This window comes from Ursus maritimus, unplaced genomic scaffold (assembly GCF_017311325.1).
Source record: "Ursus maritimus isolate PB19 unplaced genomic scaffold, ASM1731132v1 scaffold_31, whole genome shotgun sequence".
Taxonomy (NCBI): Eukaryota; Metazoa; Chordata; class Mammalia; order Carnivora; family Ursidae; genus Ursus; species Ursus maritimus.
Window position 1 is genome coordinate 6,300,414 of NW_024425675.1, and position 22,326 is coordinate 6,322,739.

Genomic DNA, 22,326 nt, shown 5'->3' on the forward strand with positions numbered 1-22,326 from the left:
GGCTGGGCCTGGGATGTGCAATTCTGTAAAGCTTCTCAGGTACTTCTGGACCTGGGACATGGTGAGAACCCATGGGTTCGGTGCTCACTCACCTACCCCCAGCAGGAAATATTAAAGTTACAGTCATTATTTCAATCCAGTATCCTCCCTCTCACTCCCTGTCCCCCAAAAGGCCCAGAATCATCTACTGACAAATACATGGTAAATCCTGGAATTCAAGAGCCACGCTGAGAAGGTGTGAAATCAGAAGGAAATATGTTGCTTTTGCACCTTCAGGCCAATGGCGGAATTTCAGATCCTGGGAAGCTTTTCAGATCAGCAAGTAATTTGTTTCAACGATCGCCAGTCCTCCGCCAGGACAGTCACCTGGAACGCCGCAGGGGGGAACAATTTGTTCACCTCAAGAAAGGAGACTGAACAGTGTCCAGAAGATGCCAGCACCCACATTTCCGCATCAGTTAGGCAAAAGCTAACGGAATGTCCTTTCTGTGAATATTCAGGGTACCGCCTACAGTCAGTTATGAAAAGGAAACCCTACGAAGAGTGACAGCAGGTGAGCGTGGTGGGGACTCAGGCCCGCTGAGGGAATCCACACCATGGGCAGGTGAGGGGAATACCTGGGAATAAGCGGATTGCATTCTCCAGGGTCCAACGGGTTGATGTCGCAGTTCTCGTAGTCAAAGGTCCCGTTCCATAAGTGCTTTGCCAGCTGAAAAGCTATTTTCCGTTGTGCTAATGTGACTTCTTTTCCATGCCACACGTACACCTCACTACCGAAGTCAAACACCAGTACCTGGGAAGACGGCAGAGAAGAACAGGTCAACTTCAAAGTCGTGCTCCGGCTGAATGAGGGTCTGTACTGACGGAGTGAGACGGGTGACCAGCTGGCGCTGTGATTTCCATCCTGTCCTCAACTCTCAAACTCCCTGGCACTTTTGATTCATAGAAGACTTACCTGCCTTCTTTCCCTTCTTCTTCCCTGTCTCCCTCCTTTGTTCTTTCATTCTCTTAGCACATACAGAGGCCACTTCTTAAATGCCAGGCCCCGAGGACCAGTGAGGTGGTCTCCCCTCTGTATGGTTCCAGCACCCTCCAGGGCAGAGACCACACAGTACTTACATTTACAGGACTTTACTATGGGTTTGCTGAGTGAATACGTGAATGTAATGCTATTTATTTCCATGCCAGTGGTTTATTCAACTCTTTCTTCCTAGAATAAGTTCTTCAGGTCCATCAATCCAAATCCTACCCAACTCCCAACTACGTTCAGTTGTACCTTCTCTTTAAAATTACTCCTGATTATTTCTTTTCTGTGATTTTGTTTTTCCATCTAAATGCCCATGTGTGTCATGCAATCCACCCAGTTTTGGATGCCATTCTTTCTAATACTCTTCTCTCTGTGAAATTTAAGGTTCTTTTGCGTCTTCCACTTTTCCTGCAATACTTATAAAATACAGAATGGTAATGACAATGTATGCATTTAGTAAATATTTACCAGGATGAGAGAAAAAAAACCTAGTATATTACTTGGCAAACCCAAATTATACAAACATGCATCTATTATTCCTGAAACTTAAGGACTGAAAAAATTTTATTGAAGGTTTCTAGAAAATCAAGAGATAGTGCTAAGAAAATCAAGTGTAAATAATATTTACATCTTACTCCCTGGTTATATTGAGATACACTCGACACACAGCACAATGTAAGTTTAAGGTATAAGGGCATAATGACTTGACTTACACGTATTGTGAAATGATTACAATTTAGTTTAGCTGACATCCATCACTTTGTACAGATACGAAAAGAAGAATACAAAAGAAAATACAAAAAGAAAGAAAGAAAAAGAAAATTTACATTTTGCCTAAAACAGAAAGCCTTCAATGACCCATGCCTCCTCCGAACGATATTCTGAACTCTATGCTCATATTTAAGATGAAGTAATGGTTCGGATTCACAATATCCTTTAAAAATACGTCACTGTTCAACAACAGGCATGACCCCTGGCCAGCGTTTCTCAGGCACTTCTGATCGATTTTATTGGGCAGCCCCGTGCAAAGCGCTCTCTTGGCGAGGGGGTGCCCACGTACTGTACCTCTTTTGACTGCAGAAGGGAGCACTTGGGAATCTTCCCCCAGTAGTCGTCATCCGGGACAAGTTTGTCATCCATCAGACGGTAAATGCAGTTTGTTTCAATTATGGCTGTTTCATAAAGTTCATCTTCCTTTGGGTCTCCAGCAGCTTTGGGAGAACAATAAGACAGTATGACATTTTACACTGAAAAGTGGCTGGTTTAGAAGAATGACGTAGGGGATAAGAAAAGTCTCGCGATTCTCTGAAATACAGTAAACTCTTACACTGGTAATTGGTTTGGCCGCCCAGAAGCTTCCAGAAGTCTTTGGCCGCATGAGTGTGTGTGTTAATTCCTTCTTCGATAGTCTGGACATAGGTAGCTCTACAACCAAGTTCCCTCTTTGTCTGAATTAAACTTGCGAGTTCGGAGGCCTAGGGAAAGGGAGGAGCACAATTACCTAGGCAGACGAGCCTGTGGGGAGGCAGACGGCACATACTGAAGTCGGAGGCCAAAAATGGCGGCTCTGGAGGAAGACCATGCGACCACAGGGGCTGCAGGCACCGGTTCTTGGGTATTTTCAGCAAGGTCAAGAGAATGGAACTCAAGGATCAAGGGGTACAATTCTCTAGAGCAACAGTTCTTTATTTTCAAATTCAATAGATCACTCGTGAAGTTCCGGAAAAATACCCATTCTCTGGGCTTCTGCCCATGAGATTCTCATTCAATAAACCTGTAGCAGCATTTCATAGGTACCTGGGATAAATGGCTTTGAAGTGATGTGCCAGTTCCTTTTTCACACAGGAGTGAGAATAGGACTTAAAAACTGGCGAGAGAGGTCGTAATCCTTCTAAAACATCCCACTCAAGCACCTAACGAATGCTTGTTTGAGAGACATCCAGCAAAAGAAATACTGCCTCTCCCTTCTCGTGTGAATGAAACATTTGGCATCTGAGAAGCCTTGTAAAGACCTAGCAACTAGTAGAACATTCTATCGGTGTGTAAAGGAGATGCTTAACTGAACAATTTTTATTTTCGGATACCAACCTTTGCCTTTTCTATGACATTTGCGAACTCTCCTACCCACACGAAGCAGTAATGGGGAGAGAGCAGGAGGAAGCAGTCCCCACTGTTGAGTGACGAAGCTCGAGGTTCAACCAGTCTGGTCTGCACGTGTCTTCTTCCTGTAAGGCAGGAGGCAAAGGGTCGCCATCTTCCCAGACAGGAGAACTCTCCAAGCCACAGGAAGGACCAGGAAGCCCCCCTGCTACAGACTCTTGCAATTCTAAAGATTCTCGTCTACCATTATCCGTTCCATGACGCACAGTGGTAGAAGGGAGTTTCTAGTGATGGCCTTCTAGATTATTCTCCCTTGTTAGTGCTTTCCTAAATGTCATCGTGTGTCTTAGGACCACCATGGGGTCCTTTTACAGCACATGTGTGGATTAATTAAGTTTCTGCCTCCAGGAAAGTTAGCAAATGTGCTCCTTCCCCCCCCCTTTTTTTTTTTAATGATATTTTACTATCAGGGTTTTTTTTTTTTTTTTAAAGATTGTATTTATTTATTTGACAGAGATAGAGACAGCCAGCGAGAGAGGAAACACAAGCAGGGGGAGTGGGAGAGGAAGAAGCAGGCTCATAGCAGAAGAGCCTGATGTGGGGCTCGATCCCACAACGCCGGGATCACGCCCTGAGCCGAAGGCAGACGCTTAACCGCTGTGCCACCCAGGCGCCCCTCCTTTCCCCCTTTTAACTCATCTCCTGTCCTTTCTCTGTGCTCAGCCCACCTGCTGCATCTCCTAGCCCCTGCCAGCCATGCTGCAGGTGAGGGCATGCCTTCCCACAGCTGCTTCTTCCTGGAGTTTGCACACTAAACCCAGGGCAGCCTTAAAGGGAATCAGCTCGGAGGGAAGCACTGCTCTGTGCTGCTTTCCGCACCTTCTCCTGAATGACTATTGATTTAGGCCTTTCCACAGTCACACTGATAGTGTCATCTCTGGGTCACAACCTGGGAATAGACATTGGTTCTTTGTGCGTGTCACTAGTCCTCCGAATGCACTGAAAAGGCCGGTGGTCATGCAGAAACACACGGGACACCCTCCGTGAAGGATATTCCATCCAGCTTCCTCTTGATTTCTCTAGAGTTGCCACTCGGAGGCAGCGAAGGCTCTCCTCACACCCATGGCCTCTCTGGTCGTCTCCCTTGCTACTGACAGAGACGGTGCTGGAGTGGAAATCCAGGTCGGCTTCACCTGCCTCTGCTTTCCTTGGATTCCTTCTGCAAGAACTTGCCTCTCTCAGAGTCCATAGTCTCTCGTGTTTCATTCCCCCTTCTGATTACCCCCCCTTTCTTTATCCCTTTCTTCCCCTACCGATCATCCTAGTTCTTATGTTCCATAGATGAGAGAAATCATATGATAATTGTCTTTCTCTGCTTGACTACGGACTCTGAGAAACAAACTGAGGGCCTCAGAGGGGATGGGGGTGGGGGAACGGGATAGACCGGTGATGGGTAGTAAGGAGGGCACGTATTGCATGGTGCACTGGGTGTTATACGCAACTAATGAATCATCGAACTTTACATCGGAAACCGGGGATGTACTGTATGGTGACTAACATAATATAATAAAAAAAATTAAAAAAAAAAAAAAAAAAAAGAGCTTGCCTCTCTGCCTCAGGCCCACACCGGCCTTGTTCACCTCAGCGAGGAGAACTGAGTGGAGAGCGCCCCCATGAGGACTTAGGGGACATCTGGAACTTCATGACAGTGTGGTAGCAGAGCTCAGGGAGCAAGGGGAGGTGGCCGCAGAAGTTGAGCTTCTGGAATGGGAGAGACCTGGGTTCCAATCCGGCTCTGCCACTCAACAGCCGCCGTGACCTCAGGCACGTGACCAACCTCTCCAGGCCTTACCATCTCCCACCTCACAGGAGTTTTGTGAAGCTCATGTGACAGGAGGTAGCAGAGCGCCCAGCACACAGCAGGTTCTCGAAAAGCATGTGTTCCCTCCCCCTTACATTCAGGCTTCCCGACGTCACCAGACTAAAAGCCCTGATCCACGTGTGGCTCCTCCCCGTGGGCCCTAGGTACCTTTAATCTGTAACAACATCAGCTTCTTGTAGGGCACGGCGCTATTGTTGGAATTCTGTTCCGTCAGGTTGACGCTCCGCAGGCTGACGTTGCTGAAGTTTTCTTTACTGGCTAAACCCGCCAGAGTGACTTCGGAGAAGTTGGAGTTGGAGGACACTGGGAGGGTCGAATAAGGAAACAATGGGGGGCGGGCAAGATGGGCAGGTGAAATGACAGCGTTCACCATCAGAGATTCATAATCGACTGGCTTTTTCTTAGAAAGTTAATCCCGAGGGGGAGGACATCCTCAGGTCTGATTGACAATGCGGTTCAATGCTGAGCCACTGTACCAGGACTTAACTCCGTACTGCAAGTATCGGCTGCTTGTGGCCACACGTCACACCCCACCTTGCAGGGGGCCAAGAATCGAGGGACAATGTGCACCAGCTACTTTGGTATAAAATCAGGAGCTGGACACACGTGTTGCAATTCCACTGAAAACTGACAGAATTCCTAACAATGCATAGATGGTAACGCAAACACACTCACAAGGAAGACCATGAGATGTCTTTCAACAAAAGTCTTTATACGCAGAAAAGCAGGCACTCTTGTAGGGATGGATTAGTCCTAACCTTTTTCCTGGAGGCAAAGTGATCAACTAGGTATCTCTTGAGGTCTTCTGCTCTCAGAGTTAAGACTGTCATAACACGATGCTGGGTTTTCCACGTGCACCAACAAATGTGTACGTGTGACTCATCACAAAGCCATCCCCAAGCCCCCAAAAGTGGAGGTAGAGGAAAAAGACCTAAAGTTTGTGCCAATAGCCTTTACTTCTTCAGTAGATTGTTTTAAAGATATGTCTGTGCTACAGAGAAATTCGGAAAATGATTTTGCTGGGATTAGGGTCTTACGCTACATGACAGTTCGTATGGCATAGCGGTTTTGAAATGTATTTTCTTAGTCAATCAGTTATAACGAAAAGACTCAACCACTTCATGTAAACACTACATTTCTAAGAAAAACGTTCGGAAGTACGTGTGTGAGTGCTAAAGGAAAACACGAACTGTAGCAAGAATGTTCAAGCTAGCAAGATGGTGCATGCCCTAATTACCTCCACCTCCCACTGTGTCAGAACGAGGGAACCCCACCTCATCAGGCTGAGGGGAGCAGAGCGGCTTAGCCTGAAGTGGGACCAGGGCACAGAGCTACCTGTTCCCCACCTCTCCCCCAAGGCCCCTATGCTACCCAATCCACGTCCCCCAATCCGAGGCTCCTGAGGCTCCCCTGTCAAAAGCAATTTGGAAAGCACTGGTTTATGCATTAATTAATTATATGAAAATCTAGGATTAGGCGAAGCAGTAATTTGGGACATTTTCTCATGAGAGATCAAATGATTTGCTCTTGAACAAGATTAATTGCAGGAATTCCTGTGTTTGGGCCCTACAGAGCTGAAAATGGGGTGAACTACGAAGCCCAGAAGCATCCTTCTCCTCCAATCTCTTGAAAGGAAACTCAGCAAAACAGGGTAATTTAAATGAGCCCAGTGAACAGATGCTCCACGCTCTGGGAATTTCTGCGCAAAGCCTCTCCATGCCAGGCAGGGGTGCGCGTACGGGTGCAAACGCCTCGGTTTTATTGGGTGAGTGTCTTTTGAGCACATGACTGGCCTTAGCAAGGCAGAAAAAGATGATGAAAACCACCTCATCACCAGACCCCAACAAAGAGGCAGGATGGTGGTTCCACATACTCACTCTTTTCTACTTTCATCCGCTTCGACTCCATGAAGGCCACGTTTAATCTCTGCTCCGTGTATTCCTGAAGGAGATCTTCTCTGGCTGCCAGCATTTTCAAGGGGTTTTTGGAAGCCTGCACCCGACGCTTGGGCCTCACTGCACGCTTGTGCTCGGCCACAGAGGAGGTCAACCTGGGCAGCAAAGTGGAGTTGTAGGCTTGGTCTACATAGCGTCCACGCCTGGTTTATTTGGGGGTCTCTGACCTGAAATCACAGTCTCTACAATTTTATTTCCTGATTTCGTTGTAAGTCTTACAACTCTTCCTCCTGCCTGCCATTCCCTGACATGGAGACATAGAATCTGGGAGATGGGGTTTCAGGCCTGTTTAGTCTGAGATCTCAGAGGCCCCCAGCCCCACACACCATGCCCTGTGGTCTCCCCCTGGAAGTGCATCTGGCGCTTCAAGGGGCAGCGCATTCCACTACCAGACAGCTCCGAAGGGTAGGAAGCTCTTCCCCACCCTTATCACACCCAGGGACCCTTCCTGCTTCTCCTGTTGGAATAGTACACACGTCTACTTCAGTCCCTGGCGAGCCCTTCAAGAATTTACAGCCAGTCATTGCATCTCGATTTCTCTTTCCTCCAGACTAAACTTTGTTTTTACACAACTGGTTTTCAGACACCTTAGGAACTCCCCCGCAACCAGCCTCCTCTCGACCCTTTGCGCATTTCTGAAAAGTAACCACTGCTTTGAAGAATATATTGAAACAAAGTAGGTCCAAGAAGCCAACTATAACTGCCATAAGCTCCCCCGACTCTCTGGGGGCAGAAAGACACGGGGAGGTGCTCGATCCAGTCACATAGTTTCCTGACAGATTCCACTCCTGCTCTCAATTTCCAACAGCCTCTGTGCTGTTCTGTATAATACTGTCCTCTGTGTGAGAGTGTGTGTATAAATATATGCACATATAGCTACAGCGATCATGATTGAAGGAATGACATCTGGGTCGGGAGAAATAATTGTGTATGCAAATACACAAACTTTCATTTAAAGGTGGGAAATGGCAAACTGTTCATTTTTTAAGATAGAAAATTGAAAAAACTGAAAAAACAGATATATGCAAAAAATATATTTGGAGCAGCTTACAGGAAAATGTATGATGACCCCACAGTCTTCTGGAAGAGACAGTCTCTCGGATAAATTTGCGGGGAATAGACAAATGTGGTTCATGGCTGTGAGCAGAGCCTGCCCCACGTATATTCTCCCTGGCTTCCGGTAAAAAAAAAAAAAAAAACCTTGACACTGGTCTGAAGGGCATCCAGAGACCAGCTCTGGCCAACCAGCACCTTCTAGTCCCTTGGCTACAATGATTGCTTCAGGGCTGGGCTTGGACCCTAGAAAATCAAGCCTGGAACTTGTGCTGGAAGGAACTGCTGAGAAGAGAAGCTGCCTGTGCTGGAGTGGCCAAGTAGGTACGGAAACATCCACGCTGGGGTGGCCATCGTCCGCCGCATGCTTGCAGCTTGGCCGCAGCAAAGCAGCCCAAAGGAAAACAGGCAAGAGAGAGACCACATTCTGAGAAGCCTCTGGAACCTAGTTCGCACCTGCACTTTTCAGAGTGGACCTTAAGTCCCTCCACACCTTTCTTTTGCTGAAGTCAGTTTGACTTGGATTTGTCTCTGGCACCTGGAATCCTAAAGCCATAATCGCTCTCCTTACGCGGTTTAGTCATATCCTGTGTGAAGAGCGACATGTGGGCATCCCTGAGAAGACTCTCAGATCTATTCATTTCATACATCATTGTAAGTTAAGTAACATGCCTTATTGATTTTCTAGTTGGTTGTAAGAGTCTGAGCCCATGGGATCCAAATATTTTTCACAGTTACAAGTAAGAGTTCAATATGTCAGATGAAAGACAGTATAGAGATCTCTGGCTAAATTTATGTTCATCTGAAAGTCTGCAGAACAATATTCAATTATGTGAAAAGTCCAGTGGCATTACTTTAATGGGCCAGGGCAAACATCCGTGGCACACGCTGTGTGCACGGACCTTCCACCCGTGCGCACATCCGCTCTGGAGCACGCGTGTTTTATTCACCCCACGTGTCTGGCTCTGGAGAATCATCATGTGTCTATAAGGAAGTTCTATGGCAGAAGGAGGTGGCAGCGAGGGAAGGTCCTTGTGGAGGTACCATGTGGCGGCTGACCAAGGAATCAGCCTTTCTCAGTGGGTGAGAGATGGAAACTGAAATAACTCACTTAGGGGCATAAGGATCGAAAATGACATCGAAATCCTCGTCCAGCTCCACGGGGCTTCGCGGCACGGTGTCATCCATGCTGCGGTAAAATCTGGCAAAGGTCTCATCGTCGTCTGGCTTCATCACCTCTTTCACAGATTTGCCAGTGACTGTGAGTACCGTCTCCTGCATCCCACCAACTACGAACAGACGGAGCGAGTACGTGACATCAGATTTGTGTCAAAACGCTACCCCAACTACACTTCGTGGTATCTTCAAAATTATTTTCCCCCTACATTCCAGGAGTGCAGAGAACATGATAGTGATGCCCCAGGTCCTTGGATGCTTCCTGGGCCTTCCTTGACTCCCCCTGGAAGGACTGTCCATCTGCAAAAACCTCACACACACAGGTGGTAGGAGAGAGGGAGGCAACGAAAGCCCACCAAGCATTTCTGAACTGGTTCCTTTGACTACTAGAGGCAGAAATGGCCTCAGCCTCATTCCAGATCAGAAATTGGTAAAAACTTTTTCTGGAAAGGGTCACATAGTAAACATTCTGGGCTGTGCGTGGGAGGCTAATGGCCTATGTTGCAGGCACTCAGCTCTGAGTGCTTCACGATACATTAACAAGTGCGTGTGACTTCGTGCCAAACAAACTTCATTAACGAAAACAGGTGGAGAGCTGGATTCGTTTCCTGACCCGCTGAGCTAGACCACCACTGCATATAGGTAATAAGCTTTGAGTTGTTTGAACTCCTTGCCATGCCGGTTTCATTATTACACTACATTTTTATGTTTCTGGTATAAAGCGGCTGTCTACATTATCTCCAACCTATTAGGAGGTCACTGTCAACGGCAGCGACTCCCAGTGCTTAGTATTCAATCAGTTTCAAGTAGTGGACATTTCTCTTTAAAGATTTATTTATTTATTTTGAGAGAGAAAGAGAGAGAGAGCGCGTGTGCATGCAAGTGGGGGGAGGGGCAGAAGGAGAGGGAGCGAATCCTCAAGCAGACTCTGTGCCGAGCGAAAAGTCTGATGTCGGGGCTCGATCTCACGACCTTGAGATCATGACCTGAGCCAAAATCAAGAGTCGGTTGCTCAACCAACTGAGCTACCCAGGCGTCCCTCAAGTACTGGACATTTCTATTAAGAGATGACACAGTTCTGCATATTATTCCTTTACTTTGTATACTTTGTGGATCTTTGTACTGAAATATTTATTTCGACGTTTATTCAGAAATCACTTCCAATATGTCATCTAACTACCTTATTAGAAATTGACAGGGGCGCCTGGGTGGCACAGCGGTTAAGCGTCTGCCTTCGGCTCAGGGCGTGATCCCAGCGTTATGGGATCGAGCCCCACATCAGGCTCCTCTGCTATGAGCCTGCTTCTTCCTCTCCCACTCCCCCTGCTTGTGTTCCCTCTCTCGCTGGCTGTCTCTATCTCTGTCAAATAAATAAATAAAATCTTCTTAAAAAAAAAAAAAAGAAACTGACAGATAGGGGTGCCTGGGTGGCTCAGGTCACGATCCCAGGGTCCTGGGATGGAGCCCCGCGTCGGGCTCCCTGCTCAATTGGGACCCTGCTTCTCCCTCTCCTTCTGCCCCCCTGGCTCATGCTCTCTATCTCAAAAAAATAAATAAAATCTTAAAAAAAAAAAAAAAGAAACTGACATATACAATTTAGAGTTCATCGGGTGCGAGATCATGTCAATTTTGTGTAATATCTGCTTTCAAGTATAAAAGCGAAGTTACTGTTCCCAGTCCTGATTCCGTGGCATCCTGAAGACTGAGAGTCAGGAACTAATCTTAGTGGAGGCCCCCAATCCAGCACAGTAGGGCGTGCATCAGACCTGGGTCATCTAATCATTCCTGACTTCCTTTTAAAAATGGTAACAAAGATAATGCGTTCACCATGAATCGGTGACGTCAAACAGAAAGACGACAGTTTAGCTGAGGAGAAAAAGTCATCAGAATTGCGATTTAGAGACTTCGAGAGAGGAGCAGGGTTTTTGTTTTGTTTTGTTTTTTGTTTTTACATTTCCTTAGCTACTCATTGAAATATGATTCACCGGGTGCTACAAGCTCGAACCCCGAAGCTTCCCCCCGGCTTCTGGTCTGTACCTTTGTTATTCAGCCTCCTTAGAAAGGTTTCCAGCCTGTCCAGCTTCAGGTCCGATTCCAACTGCATGTCTGGTCTGGCTTCGATATCTAGGCAAGTGGAAACCATCCATGAGAAAGCGCCACGGGGACTCTTCTGGTCTTAGACCCATGGGCATATCGGGTGCCTCGGTGACTTACCTTCCAAGGGTTTAGAAACTGGTGTGGTGCCCCTTGTTTTACTGCAAAGAGGAGATGCTACTGGAGTTATGGCCGTGGGTGATGCCAGACCTGCAGAACGTCAGAGGAGCTAGTTAGTACCCCAGGATCGCTTCCGGAAATCCCCAGGACCCTGTGGATCTCGATCAGTCCCAATGTAGGCTTTACAACGTATGGACTTTACACACACGCATGCACGTGCACACACACGTACATTCGGCAGGCATCGTGGCTCCACGGGACAACTGCAGATGTAGATAGATTTGTTTAGTTTCTAAGGACTACAGTGGCTGAGAGGCTGCCACTCCAAAATGAACAGTGAAGACAGGTGAGAAAACGTGCCTGTAACACGTTTAGAACAGAAGAGTACATAATGCGTCAGAATATACTTGAACACATGGAATTGTGAGTCCTCAAGGCCCTTCACGGTGAGCAAAGTACATCTGCACCACGACCCACAGAGGATGTGGAGATGGGCTGTGTCACACCAGCTGCCAAGTGGCCCCTGGCACTGGGGACCTCCTGCAGGCTGAGACAAAGCAGGGGCAGTTTGGCTTTTGGGGGCATCAATCAAGAGTGTGATTTTATTGAGTAATAACTTAAGGACTACTAACCTTTCAGAAGAAAGACACAGAAAAGGATACATTCAAATTCATTTATGATTGCTGAAGGGTCGTATCCATGTGACGTGTGGCTGGGAACTAGCTATATGCTTTCACACATTTATCAAGAAGCAGACTGGGGGGGGTGGCGCCTGGGCGGCTCACTTGGTTAAGTGTCTACCTTTTGGCCCAAGTCATGATCCCAGGGTCCTGGGATGGAGTCCCGCATGGGGCCCCCTCCTCAGCGGGGAGTCTGCTTCTCCCTCTGCCTGCCGTTCCCCCTGCTCGTGCTCTCTCTGACAAATAAAAAAAATCTTAAAAAAAAAAAAAGGCAGAGTAGGGAATCTTTTAACCGTGTAAAGGTTAGGGACATAGGAAAGAAAGGCATTCCAGCAAAGAGAGGGTAACTGACTGGAACAAGAAACCTTAATAAAGATAAAGATAAGTACTTTTCCCCTCACCTAAGTAGAAGGGATTGCAAAGGAGAGTAACTAGTGCATTTACAAAGAACAAAATGAGTTGTTAATGTTCTTTATGTTCATTTGCAGTAAATGTGAAATCGTTAGATGACATTGCCACTTGACGCATCCCTCAAAGAACAGCATCTGGAGAACACACGTAACTCACTATTGTTACTAGGAAAAATAAATGAATGAATCGCTCTGTTCCTTCCTCCTGTTAGCTGGAGACGGATGTATAATAAATAGCGTAAAACTTTTAAAGCAAAGTATTGAAATGTGGTTTAAAACCTCAGTTTTAGGCAATATTCTATAAGTATTTCTTAATAGGTACATATATTCGTTTGATGGTGTCTATAAAAATTAAAACATTTATTTCAATTGCCAAAACTGCAAAGGGTTTATATCGGTGAGAAAGCAAACTTTCTTGAAAGATAATAAAGTAAAACCTCCGTATAACACCCAGTGCACCACGCGCAACTAATGATCATGGAACTTTCCATCAAAAACCAGGGGTGTACTGTATGGTGACTAATATAATGTAATAAAAAAATATTATTATAAAAAAAAGTAAAACCTGGTATCACAGGCGGCACAGGTGCCGTAAATCATCACCTACTAAAAGGATGCACAGGAGACATCAGAAGAGTTCCTAAGCACTGAGGTCATTGACTCTGAAGGTTGGAGAACTCTGGCCCTTCTGGACCATCAGGGCGCCCCCTGCTGCCCACTCAGGCCGCGGCACGTGCAAGAGCTCCCAGGGGTGGGCCTTGTCTTTCCCAACTACAGGCAAGCGTTTTTCCCTAACGGTGGAGGGCATATCGATTTAAATTACACAACACTATTAAACAAAGCTCTCCCCATACGTCTTCTCAGTGAATTCTACCTGCAAAAGCCAGTCACCTCCTCTCTTCAGAGACATTTGCACAGCTCCCTTATTCAAAGGCATATTTTGAGTACTTTCAGGACAATCGTGGACTACCACGGGAACTAGGGTACTAACTGTTAGGTACGCTTTAGGAACATCAAAACGTCTTCAGGAAGCGAGGGAATGAAAATCAGGGCTGAAACGCAGCACTGCGCTGAGCCGAGAAGTCTCTGCGGCTGTGGGGCTGTGGCTTAGGGGCTCTTTTGCTCTGCAGGGTGGGAGCGCGGCACGCTGGCTGCCACGTTACTGCCAACCAGAAAGAACTGATTCCAGTGAAACAGGTAACTCAGCAGGTGATAAAAAATAGAAGAACAGGATGCAGTTTCTTCATGAGATTAAAAGTATAAGAAAATTATTTCCTGAGCAAGCCATATATAGCACCTGTTACATAAAGATCCTGGATTTGCTCAAGCACTGTGAACGCAAACTCCTGCACCACGGGAATAAGAACTTCTCTAACCTTGTTCTCCAAACGGCAGGAGAGCAAACCCACTTCCTCTGACATCACTGCGGACAAGGGCAGTGTATTTGGTAATAACGGCCTGCTTACAAATAAACAGTAATTTTTAAGATGGAAGAGGAAGAAAGAAACCAAAGTAAAAGGTTATCGGGATAAACGTCCAGGAAGATAGGGACTCTGGTTCAAGTTCCCAGCTTGAGTACTTAACCAGCGTAGGTCGCAGGGTCTGCTTTTGTTAACACAGGGATGGGGCGGAGGCCAAAGTTGTTTAACATGAGTATACAGGTCTGTGTTCTGATCAAGAAAATACGCAACTAGTACCTCATTCGGTGGGAGCAAATTATCTTCTGTTTTCTTCCACCCAGATTTGAGTTAATCACAATTCAGGGTTTCCCCTCCCTTCCCTCTGCAAATATTTATTTTGCACCTACAATGAGTTAGGCACTATTTATAAATGAGGACCCTGAAAGGTCTCCCGGGAAGAGAAGCACGAACTGGGAAAGCTGATGACAACATACGATGGCTCAAGTGCACGTGAGCACCTTCATCACTCACTCAGGAAATTTGTTTTAAACAATACCTTAGAAAATGAAGGTATATGCATATAGGTGATGAAGGAATCCCAGATTTTAACCATTTCCCACCGGATACGGAGCCTCACAGGTTTACTGACCAAGGGAGACATTGGTCAGTTTCATAAATCTTTCAATCCTGGCTTCTGGTCAGTTCTAAGAGCTCAGCGGCAAAGAAATGGCTGTCTGCAGGGAATCCCACTTCCTCAGAACGGCACACATCTTTTAAACATCTACTAAAACCTATCTGGAAATAGGGCTTTGTAAGCCAGCAAACTCCAGTTTGGTGGAAAGGGACCTAGGAATTACTCTAAAAAAGGGAAGACATAAACTCGTTCTTCATTGACAAAGGCTTATTTGGGTTAACTGATTGCCAGATGGCAAGAAAATGAAAATAATTTAAATGCAATTATGGGAAAGGACTGAGATTTGTTAGAAGATTTGCAATTGCTTTTGAAACCTATGCTCAACTTCCAAATGGCTAAATTTTGAAATGTGACTAATTGAATTATACTTCCTACATGAAGATGATGCTATCAGGAAGAAAACGTTTTCAGGAGGAATAGCTCACAGAATCTGTCCCAAAAAACATTTACACAACTTCAATAAGAGTAAAAACTAAAAAAGACCATGGCTTGATTTTTTCAATTGAGTTAACACATGCCATCCTCCCCTCCGTGGGCACCGGAGCGCGTGCCCTCCCCCCGCATGCGCACCTGTTCACACGTGCCCATGCGGCACACACGCAGCGTCTGCGCCCCCCCGCCCCCGCGCGCGCACGCGCACTCCGACCTTTCTTCACCATTCTGCCGGCCACTGTAAACTGGGTGGAATCGTTGGCCGCTCCTTTGCCTTTTGTCTTCCAGGCTTCTTCTCTCACAGTGATGAGGTGCTTCCTCTCCTCGATAGTCATCTGGCTCTCTCGACTTTCTGTGACCCGCTGTTTATAAAGCGTGCCAGGGAGAAAATGGGACAGGGAAATGAGAGAGACGTGAACCTCAGCATGTAGCATCTTGTGAGCCCAAGAGCAGGCAACAAACAGGACCGTTACACGCTCCCAAAATGTCCGTAACTGTTCTAGCTGCAAGAGGTTTGGCGTCCCGACTTCCAGCTTCGCTGAGAGATCCCCAACGACACCCAGCCTTTAGGTTAAAACTTTGAGGTTTTTTTTTTATTCACCCATTTGTTTGGAATACTGGAACACCAAAATGATACCTTGTAAAAATAAACAAAAATAGAGACTCTCTTCATGCCATCAATTTAGAAGTTGCTCAGTTTTACCGAGCTAGCTAAACTCAGTTGATTAGGAAATTTTATCCATCTATTCTCACAAAAGACATAGTCCATCCAGAAAATCTCACCCACTTCACGAGGACCATGGTCAATTATAAAAGAGAGAGGGGGCGCCTGGGTGGCACAGCGGTTAAGCGTCTGCCTTCGGCTCAGGGCATGGTCCCGGCGTTATGGGATCGAGCCCCACATCCGGCTCCTCTGCTGGGAGCCTGCTTCTTTCTCTCCCACTCCCCCTGCTTGTGTTCCCTCTCTCGCTGGCTGTCTCTCTCTGTGTTAAATAAATAAATAGAATCTTTAAAAAAAAGAGAGAGAGAAAGCAGAGTAGGAATAAGGTGTGCCACGGGAAGGTTTTCTGGAACTCCACACGCTTTCTCCTAGGCGAGACTGTTACGTGGGCAGTTAGGGAAGCAGGTCAGCCCCTGGAAGGGACTTCTGGGTCCCAGCGTGTCTGACACTGAAGATGAATCGTGCTATGGACATAACCTACATACAGACTAACATTTCTGCTTTCAAAATCTGCTTTCAAAAGCTTCTAATTGGGGTTCTAGAGATAACTGCCTCTTCGGTTTCTAAGGCCTTGGTGAACTCATCTGGCCTGGGAGCAAGAGGCTTAGGGGACGGAGGGAGGCCGGGAGAGGGGAGGAGCTAGGACAGGACTGGGCTGAGGTAAGAGGGGGAGCAGCAGGAAGAGGTGGAGGACCGGGCGCAGGGTGCTTGGGTCAGCAGAGGGGAAGGAGCGTGCCGGGGACAGAGTGTGTGGGTGATGCTGGCGGGAGACACCAGGGTGGGAGGTCCTCAAGGCTGGTGGGGCAGACTTCGCTTTCCCTTCCCCTCCACGCTGTCTCTCCTCTCACTACCAACCCCTCTCAGAGTTACTTGGAATTAGGGTCAAATTAGGCACAAATCATGAGGGAGAAATGAAAGAAAAGGGCTTTTTAATTTTTGGATAATTTTTTACTTGGATACAATTTAAAATTTATCACGTGGCAGGGAGCACAGGACAGGGAGAGGGGGGCAGGTGCTGAGGAAGGAAGAGAGGAGAAGCCTCCTCCCCGGAGCAGAAGGAGCGTCCCTTGCCTGCTCCGCTGTCCACCCCAAGGTCGCTCCTAAGACAGGGGCTCTGAAGCTGCTCGGGCCTCCTGGCCCTGTGCTCCGCTCTCGCCTCGGCCCCTTCTCAGACCTGCGGCGGGCCGTTCCTGCTGGCGCTTTGCTTTCACACTACAGATGAGCTCGCCTTAACCTCTTCTGGAGGGTTCCCCAGCTCCTCTTCCCTTGTTAGGAGTTTTCCCTTGGATAAGACGCAGCAAAGGTCAAGGTGATCATAGACCTTCCACCGACCACAGTCAGAAAACCAGCAGAGCCCCGAGGGGAAGGCCGTCCAACTGACCTCCCCTAACTGACCAACAGAAAAAAACCTTCTAGATTCACTCAGCAAGAAAGTAAAGATCGGCAAAGTTCACCCTCCTCAAGTTCTGGAATGATGGCGGGTGATACAGGAGAGGGTTCTTTCCCTCCTTTCCAGGAGAGATGTGCAGAAAACCACATCTGCACCGGCCACATTCAGGTTAAGCCATGAGCGTGGACTTTTCCACCCTCTAGTTCATGAATCCTTTACAGATTTCGTCTACAGAGCCATCAGAGCCAGAACTGATTTTGAGATCCTTGGTAATTTATATTAGGTGAAAAACCCCTTTCCTGAAGAGACATGGCAACCAAAGGCAAGGCCTGAGCCTGGCTTAGATCCTAGACGGGGTGGGGTGGGGGCTAGAAGGGACCTGGCTGGAGGGGAATGGACACAGCTGCAAATGGGCTGTGGATTAAACACTGCATCAACGTTACATTTCCTCCTCTTCCTCCCTGTATTGTGGTCACGGAAGTGAGCTAGACCGAATGTCTGCGTGCCCCGAATTTCATATGTTGAAACTTCATCCCTAGTGTGATGTCTTAGGAGGTGGGGCCCCTGGGAGGTGTTAGGTCAGGAAGGTGGAGCCCTCCTGAAGAGGAGTAGAGCCCTTATAAAGGACACCCCAGAAGGCTCCGCTGCCCGTCCCACCATGTGAGGACAGTCACCACGTGAGGATGCGGTGAGCAGATGGTCCTCTACAAGCAGCAAGCGGGCTCTCACCAGACATGGAATCTACAGGCACCCTGATTTTGAACTTTCAGCCTCCAGAACTGTGAGAAATCAATTTCTATTGTTTCTAAGCCACTCAGTCTATAGCATTCTGTTAGGGCAGCCCCACCGATGTATATCGTGTGTGTGTGTACGAGACAGAAGGGGAAGGGGGGCGTCAGCAGTGGGGGTGGGCACGGGGTGGAGGGAGGACAGGAGACCGGAGCGGGGGCAGCAGGCGAATGCCAACAGTTGGTGGCTGTGGTAAAGGGTATGTGAGAGAGCCCTATCACGCCCCCTTTTTGTAAGTTTTAAATTTTATCAAAATAAAATATTATCCCAAAGTTAAAAACCCTTTTCCTTCACTTTTCCACTTATGACTGGTGAGATGACCCCAAACTCCAAGTAAGTCTCTGAATCAAATACCCTTATTATATAAACTCTGAGGTTGACTGGCCGGGAAGACCTCATCAAATTCCAAAAAAAGATAATGCATTTTCTTTGAAAATGGAGTTTCAGGACTGAATTTTAATCAAATCAATATTGCACTTGGCTTAAAATATTTTGAAAAAACATACGAAGTGCCAAGAAAGTTTGCTCCTCCAAAGATCCAGACATCGCTAGTTCTGCTGAACTTGGTAACACATCTCCAGTCTTGGGTGTGGTGGCGGGGTGTAGTTCATGACTCAAAAAAATGGCATCCCCGAATCCACAGCTCCATTTCCCAAAGCGCTCGGATTCCCCGGGAGCTGCTGCAAGAACGGGGAAGCGACAAGCCCAGGAATGACACAGCTTTAAAGCTTGTCTGCCAGATCTTTGTCAGGGAGTTGTTTTTTTTTTTTTTCTTTCTTTTTTACTCCCCTCTCAATGATAATATTAAACATAAAGGTTTTTGCCTCTCTGTCTTAACGCTGCTACTTAATGAAATTGGTTTAGGGTCCCTAATTCCTCTGACTTCAGATGGCTCTTTAATGGAGTAAGAGATATACAGCTTATTTATCCACTGAGAAGATGAATACAATTTCTCACAAGCTATTAAATTTTTGAACTCAAAATATGAGAACAAGCTACACATCTTTGTCCATTGACTTTTTTTTTCACTTTAAATTTCATTATTGTCTTGTCTTGTTTTTCCCTTCTAAGTTTTTCTTTCCTTGTTTAGAGAAGGACATGGTATATATTATAATAAGCATTGTGCCGTTTTCCAGGCTTGTCTAGGTTTAGCTGATGATGGTTAGGATTGACTGGAATAGTAAGAGAGTTGGGGCAGAATATGCATAGAAGTCCTACCCCACCTGTCCTCCACTCTTTCAAATGCAGATCCCATGGATGTGGTACAGAGAGATGGAAACAGCGAGCGAGGGGAGGGAATAAGCATCTGTGTGTTTACCTGTGTGCGTGTGAGCACGTGTCTGCATGTGTGTGTGTAGAAGGCAGTGAAACAGCTGGGAAGGAAGGCAGGTCTTAGGGATGGACAGGGACTTGGTAGGACACAGTTTGAAGTCAGACAAAGGGGCATCTGCAAGAATGTTTGCAGGTTACTGCAGCGTTTCTGATGGGTTTGCTTCTGTAAACCTCCTAAGAATGCACACTGCAAATCTGCCCACATGTTGCTGACACAGAGAGGTGATGCAAGAAGAGAGAGAAAATCGAACATGCTTTCCTAGGATTAGTATATATTTAAGGGTAAACTTCTTCCACAACTGGAGAGCTTCACGGATAGAAAATACTGTGATCTGGCTTTTAAATTTTAATCTTATTCACATCTAGTTAAACTAAAGAAATTATAGGAGCATAGATGAAGTAGAAGAAATAAAGTGACAAATCAGTACTTCTTGCTTTTCAAAATTGCTACCACCATATAGAATTCTGTGTACTGTTAAAGCATCGTGGCTTTGCTCCATCCTTCAGTGATTTCAGTCCCTCGTCAGTGCACACAGCCTTCGATGGCCTGAACAACACACGGAGAAAGATCTCAACTGGGCTTAAACCTCAAACTAACCATGGTCTTGCTACCAGCTACCAGCAACTAAGATGAAGGGAGGGGAACACAGGGAAATCTTCTTCTGGTACAGTTGTGAGGCATGTGAGGAAGAAGGAAATGCATGTTAAAGCCCACCAACGAGACAAATGGTCCACTTAGACAGAATGTGTGTGCTGTTGTAATGCTCTGTTTTCTTTTCTGAGCCCCTGCACTAGTGAACACGGATGCCAGGACTTCGGGAGGTAAGGAGTCTCCGAGAACACTGATGAGCTACTGATATAAAGGCTGATATATCAGATGTTTATCTGGGAAAGTTGTCAAGATATACAAATACAGCATTTTAAGGCTATTTTGATTTTGAAGTGATTAAACATATACTACCTCTGGTAAGTGGTATTTTTCTTGAAACTTAAAAATCTTTGTAGAGATATTCCATGTTCATGGATTGGAAGCTGCAATATTGTCAAGATGCCAGTTCCTTCCAACTTGATCTACAGATTTGGTTCCGTTTCAATCAAAATCTCAGCAAGTTACTTTGTGGATACTGATGAACTAATTCTAAAGTTTATATGGAGGGGGGTAAGACCCAAAACAGCCAACCCAATATTGAAGGAGAAGAACGAAATTGGAGGACTGATACTACCCGACTTTAAGACTTACTATAAAGCTATAGTAATCAAGACAGTATGGTATTACTGACCAAAAAAAAAAAAAAAAAAAAACCCCAAAAGACAAACACAAAAACAAACCCAGATCAATAGAACAGAATAGAAAGCCCAGAAATACACTCATATAAATATACTCAACTAACTGTGAAAGGTCCAGGGCAATACAATGAACATAAGACCGTCTTTTCAACAAATGGTGCTGGAACAACTAGATACCCACTTGCCAAGAAAAGGAAAAGAATCTAGACACAGAATTTACACCCTCCACAAAAATCAACTCAAGATGGGTCATGAGTCTAAATGTCAAATGCCAAACTATAAAATTTACAGACGATAGCATGGAAGAAAAATCTAGGTTACCTTGAATTCAATGATGACTTTTTAGAGTCAACACTAATAAAAGAAAGAACCAATAAACTGAAAGTCATTGAAATAAAAAAGCCTTTGCTCTCTGAAAGCACTGTCAAGAGAATGAGAAGACAAGCCACAGACTGAGAGAAAATATTTGCAAAAGACACGTCGGACAGAGAAATGTGATCCAAAATACACAAAGAACTCTTAAAACGCAACAATAAGAAAACAACCAATTGAAAAATGGGCCAAGATCCAAACAGACATCTCACCAAAGAAGACGTATGTGTGACGACCAAGCACACGGGCAGGTGCTCCACGTCATATGGCAGCAGAGACCCGCAAATTCGGACCACAGCGAGATACCACTACACACCCATGACAAGTGTGCCAAAATCCAGAACACTCACAACACCAAAGGCCGTGAGGATGTGCAGCTACAGGCACTCTGATTTTTGCTGGTGGGAACGCAGACTTTGGTGCAGCCACTCTGCAAGACGGTTTGGCAGTTTCTTACAAAACTAAACATCCTCTTAACACACGAGTCAGCAACTGTGCTACTTGACACCCACGTGGGTTGAAAATGTCTACACAAAAACCTGCGTGTGGATATTTATAGCGACTTTACTTATAATGGCCCAAACTTGGAAGCAACCAAGATGCCCTTCAGTAAGGGAATGGATAAATGGACCGGTATGTGCTTCCTTTGGCAGCTCTTATACTAAAATGGGAATGATACGGAGGAGATCAGCGTGGCCCCTTGCACGAGAATGACATGCAAATTCAGGAAGTGTTCCATATTTTTAAAACAAACAAACTCTGCTCTAAACAGAGAGAATATTGTTCAGCACTAAAAAAAAAAAGAAAAAAGAAAAAAGAAAAAAGAAAAGAAAAGAAAAGAAAAAAGAAAAGAAAAGAAAAGAAAAGAAAAGAAAAGAAAAGAAAAGAAAAGAAGCTATCGAGCCACGAAGACATGGAGAAACCGGAAATGCTTATGACACAGTGAAAGGAGCTGATCTGTAAAGGCTCCATGCTGTATGATCCCAATTAAATGACCTTCTGGAAAAGACAAACCCATGGAGAGAGGAAAGAGACTGCCAAGGATTCGAGGGAGGGAGGTATAAATAGATACGGCACAGAGGGATTTTAGGGAGTGAAACTAGTCTGTATGATACTATAATGACGGATACATGTCGTCATACGTTTGTTAAAATCCGGAGAATGTGCATCAAGACTGAACCCAAATGTAAATTATGGACATTGGGCACTAATGCCATGTCAACGCAGGTTCAACAAATTGGACAAATGTACCTCTCTGGTGTGGGATGCTGATAGTGGGAAAGGCTATGTGTGTGTGTGGGGGGGGGGTGAGGGGAGCAGAAGGTATACAGATAATCTCTATGCTTCTGGCTCAATTTTGCTGTGAACCTAAAACTCCTTTAAAAAAATAAAGTTTATTTTAAAAAGTATAT

General features: G+C 45.9%; 1 protein-coding gene and 1 non-coding gene across 2 annotated transcripts in view; one reads left to right on the plus strand and one right to left on the minus strand.

The window, feature by feature from the left end:
- SVIL (supervillin) overlaps nt 1–22,326 on the minus strand; it is a 140,446-nt gene that overhangs the window by 20,124 nt on the left and 97,996 nt on the right. The window contains exons 18-27 of the mRNA XM_040645287.1: nt 15,238–15,385; nt 11,408–11,497; nt 11,231–11,317; nt 9,129–9,306; nt 6,887–7,059; nt 5,157–5,312; nt 3,116–3,252; nt 2,355–2,502; nt 2,093–2,238; nt 618–793 (exon numbers count right to left, since the gene is read on the minus strand). Coding sequence (XP_040501221.1) covers nt 618–793; nt 2,093–2,238; nt 2,355–2,502; nt 3,116–3,252; nt 5,157–5,312; nt 6,887–7,059; nt 9,129–9,306; nt 11,231–11,317; nt 11,408–11,497; nt 15,238–15,385 — 1,439 coding nt within the window. The remainder of the gene's footprint in view (nt 1–617; nt 794–2,092; nt 2,239–2,354; nt 2,503–3,115; nt 3,253–5,156; nt 5,313–6,886; nt 7,060–9,128; nt 9,307–11,230; nt 11,318–11,407; nt 11,498–15,237; nt 15,386–22,326) is intronic.
- LOC121106358 lies at nt 21,552–21,659 on the plus strand. The gene has a single exon (XR_005838987.1). It is a non-coding gene; the product is annotated as a U6 spliceosomal RNA (small nuclear RNA).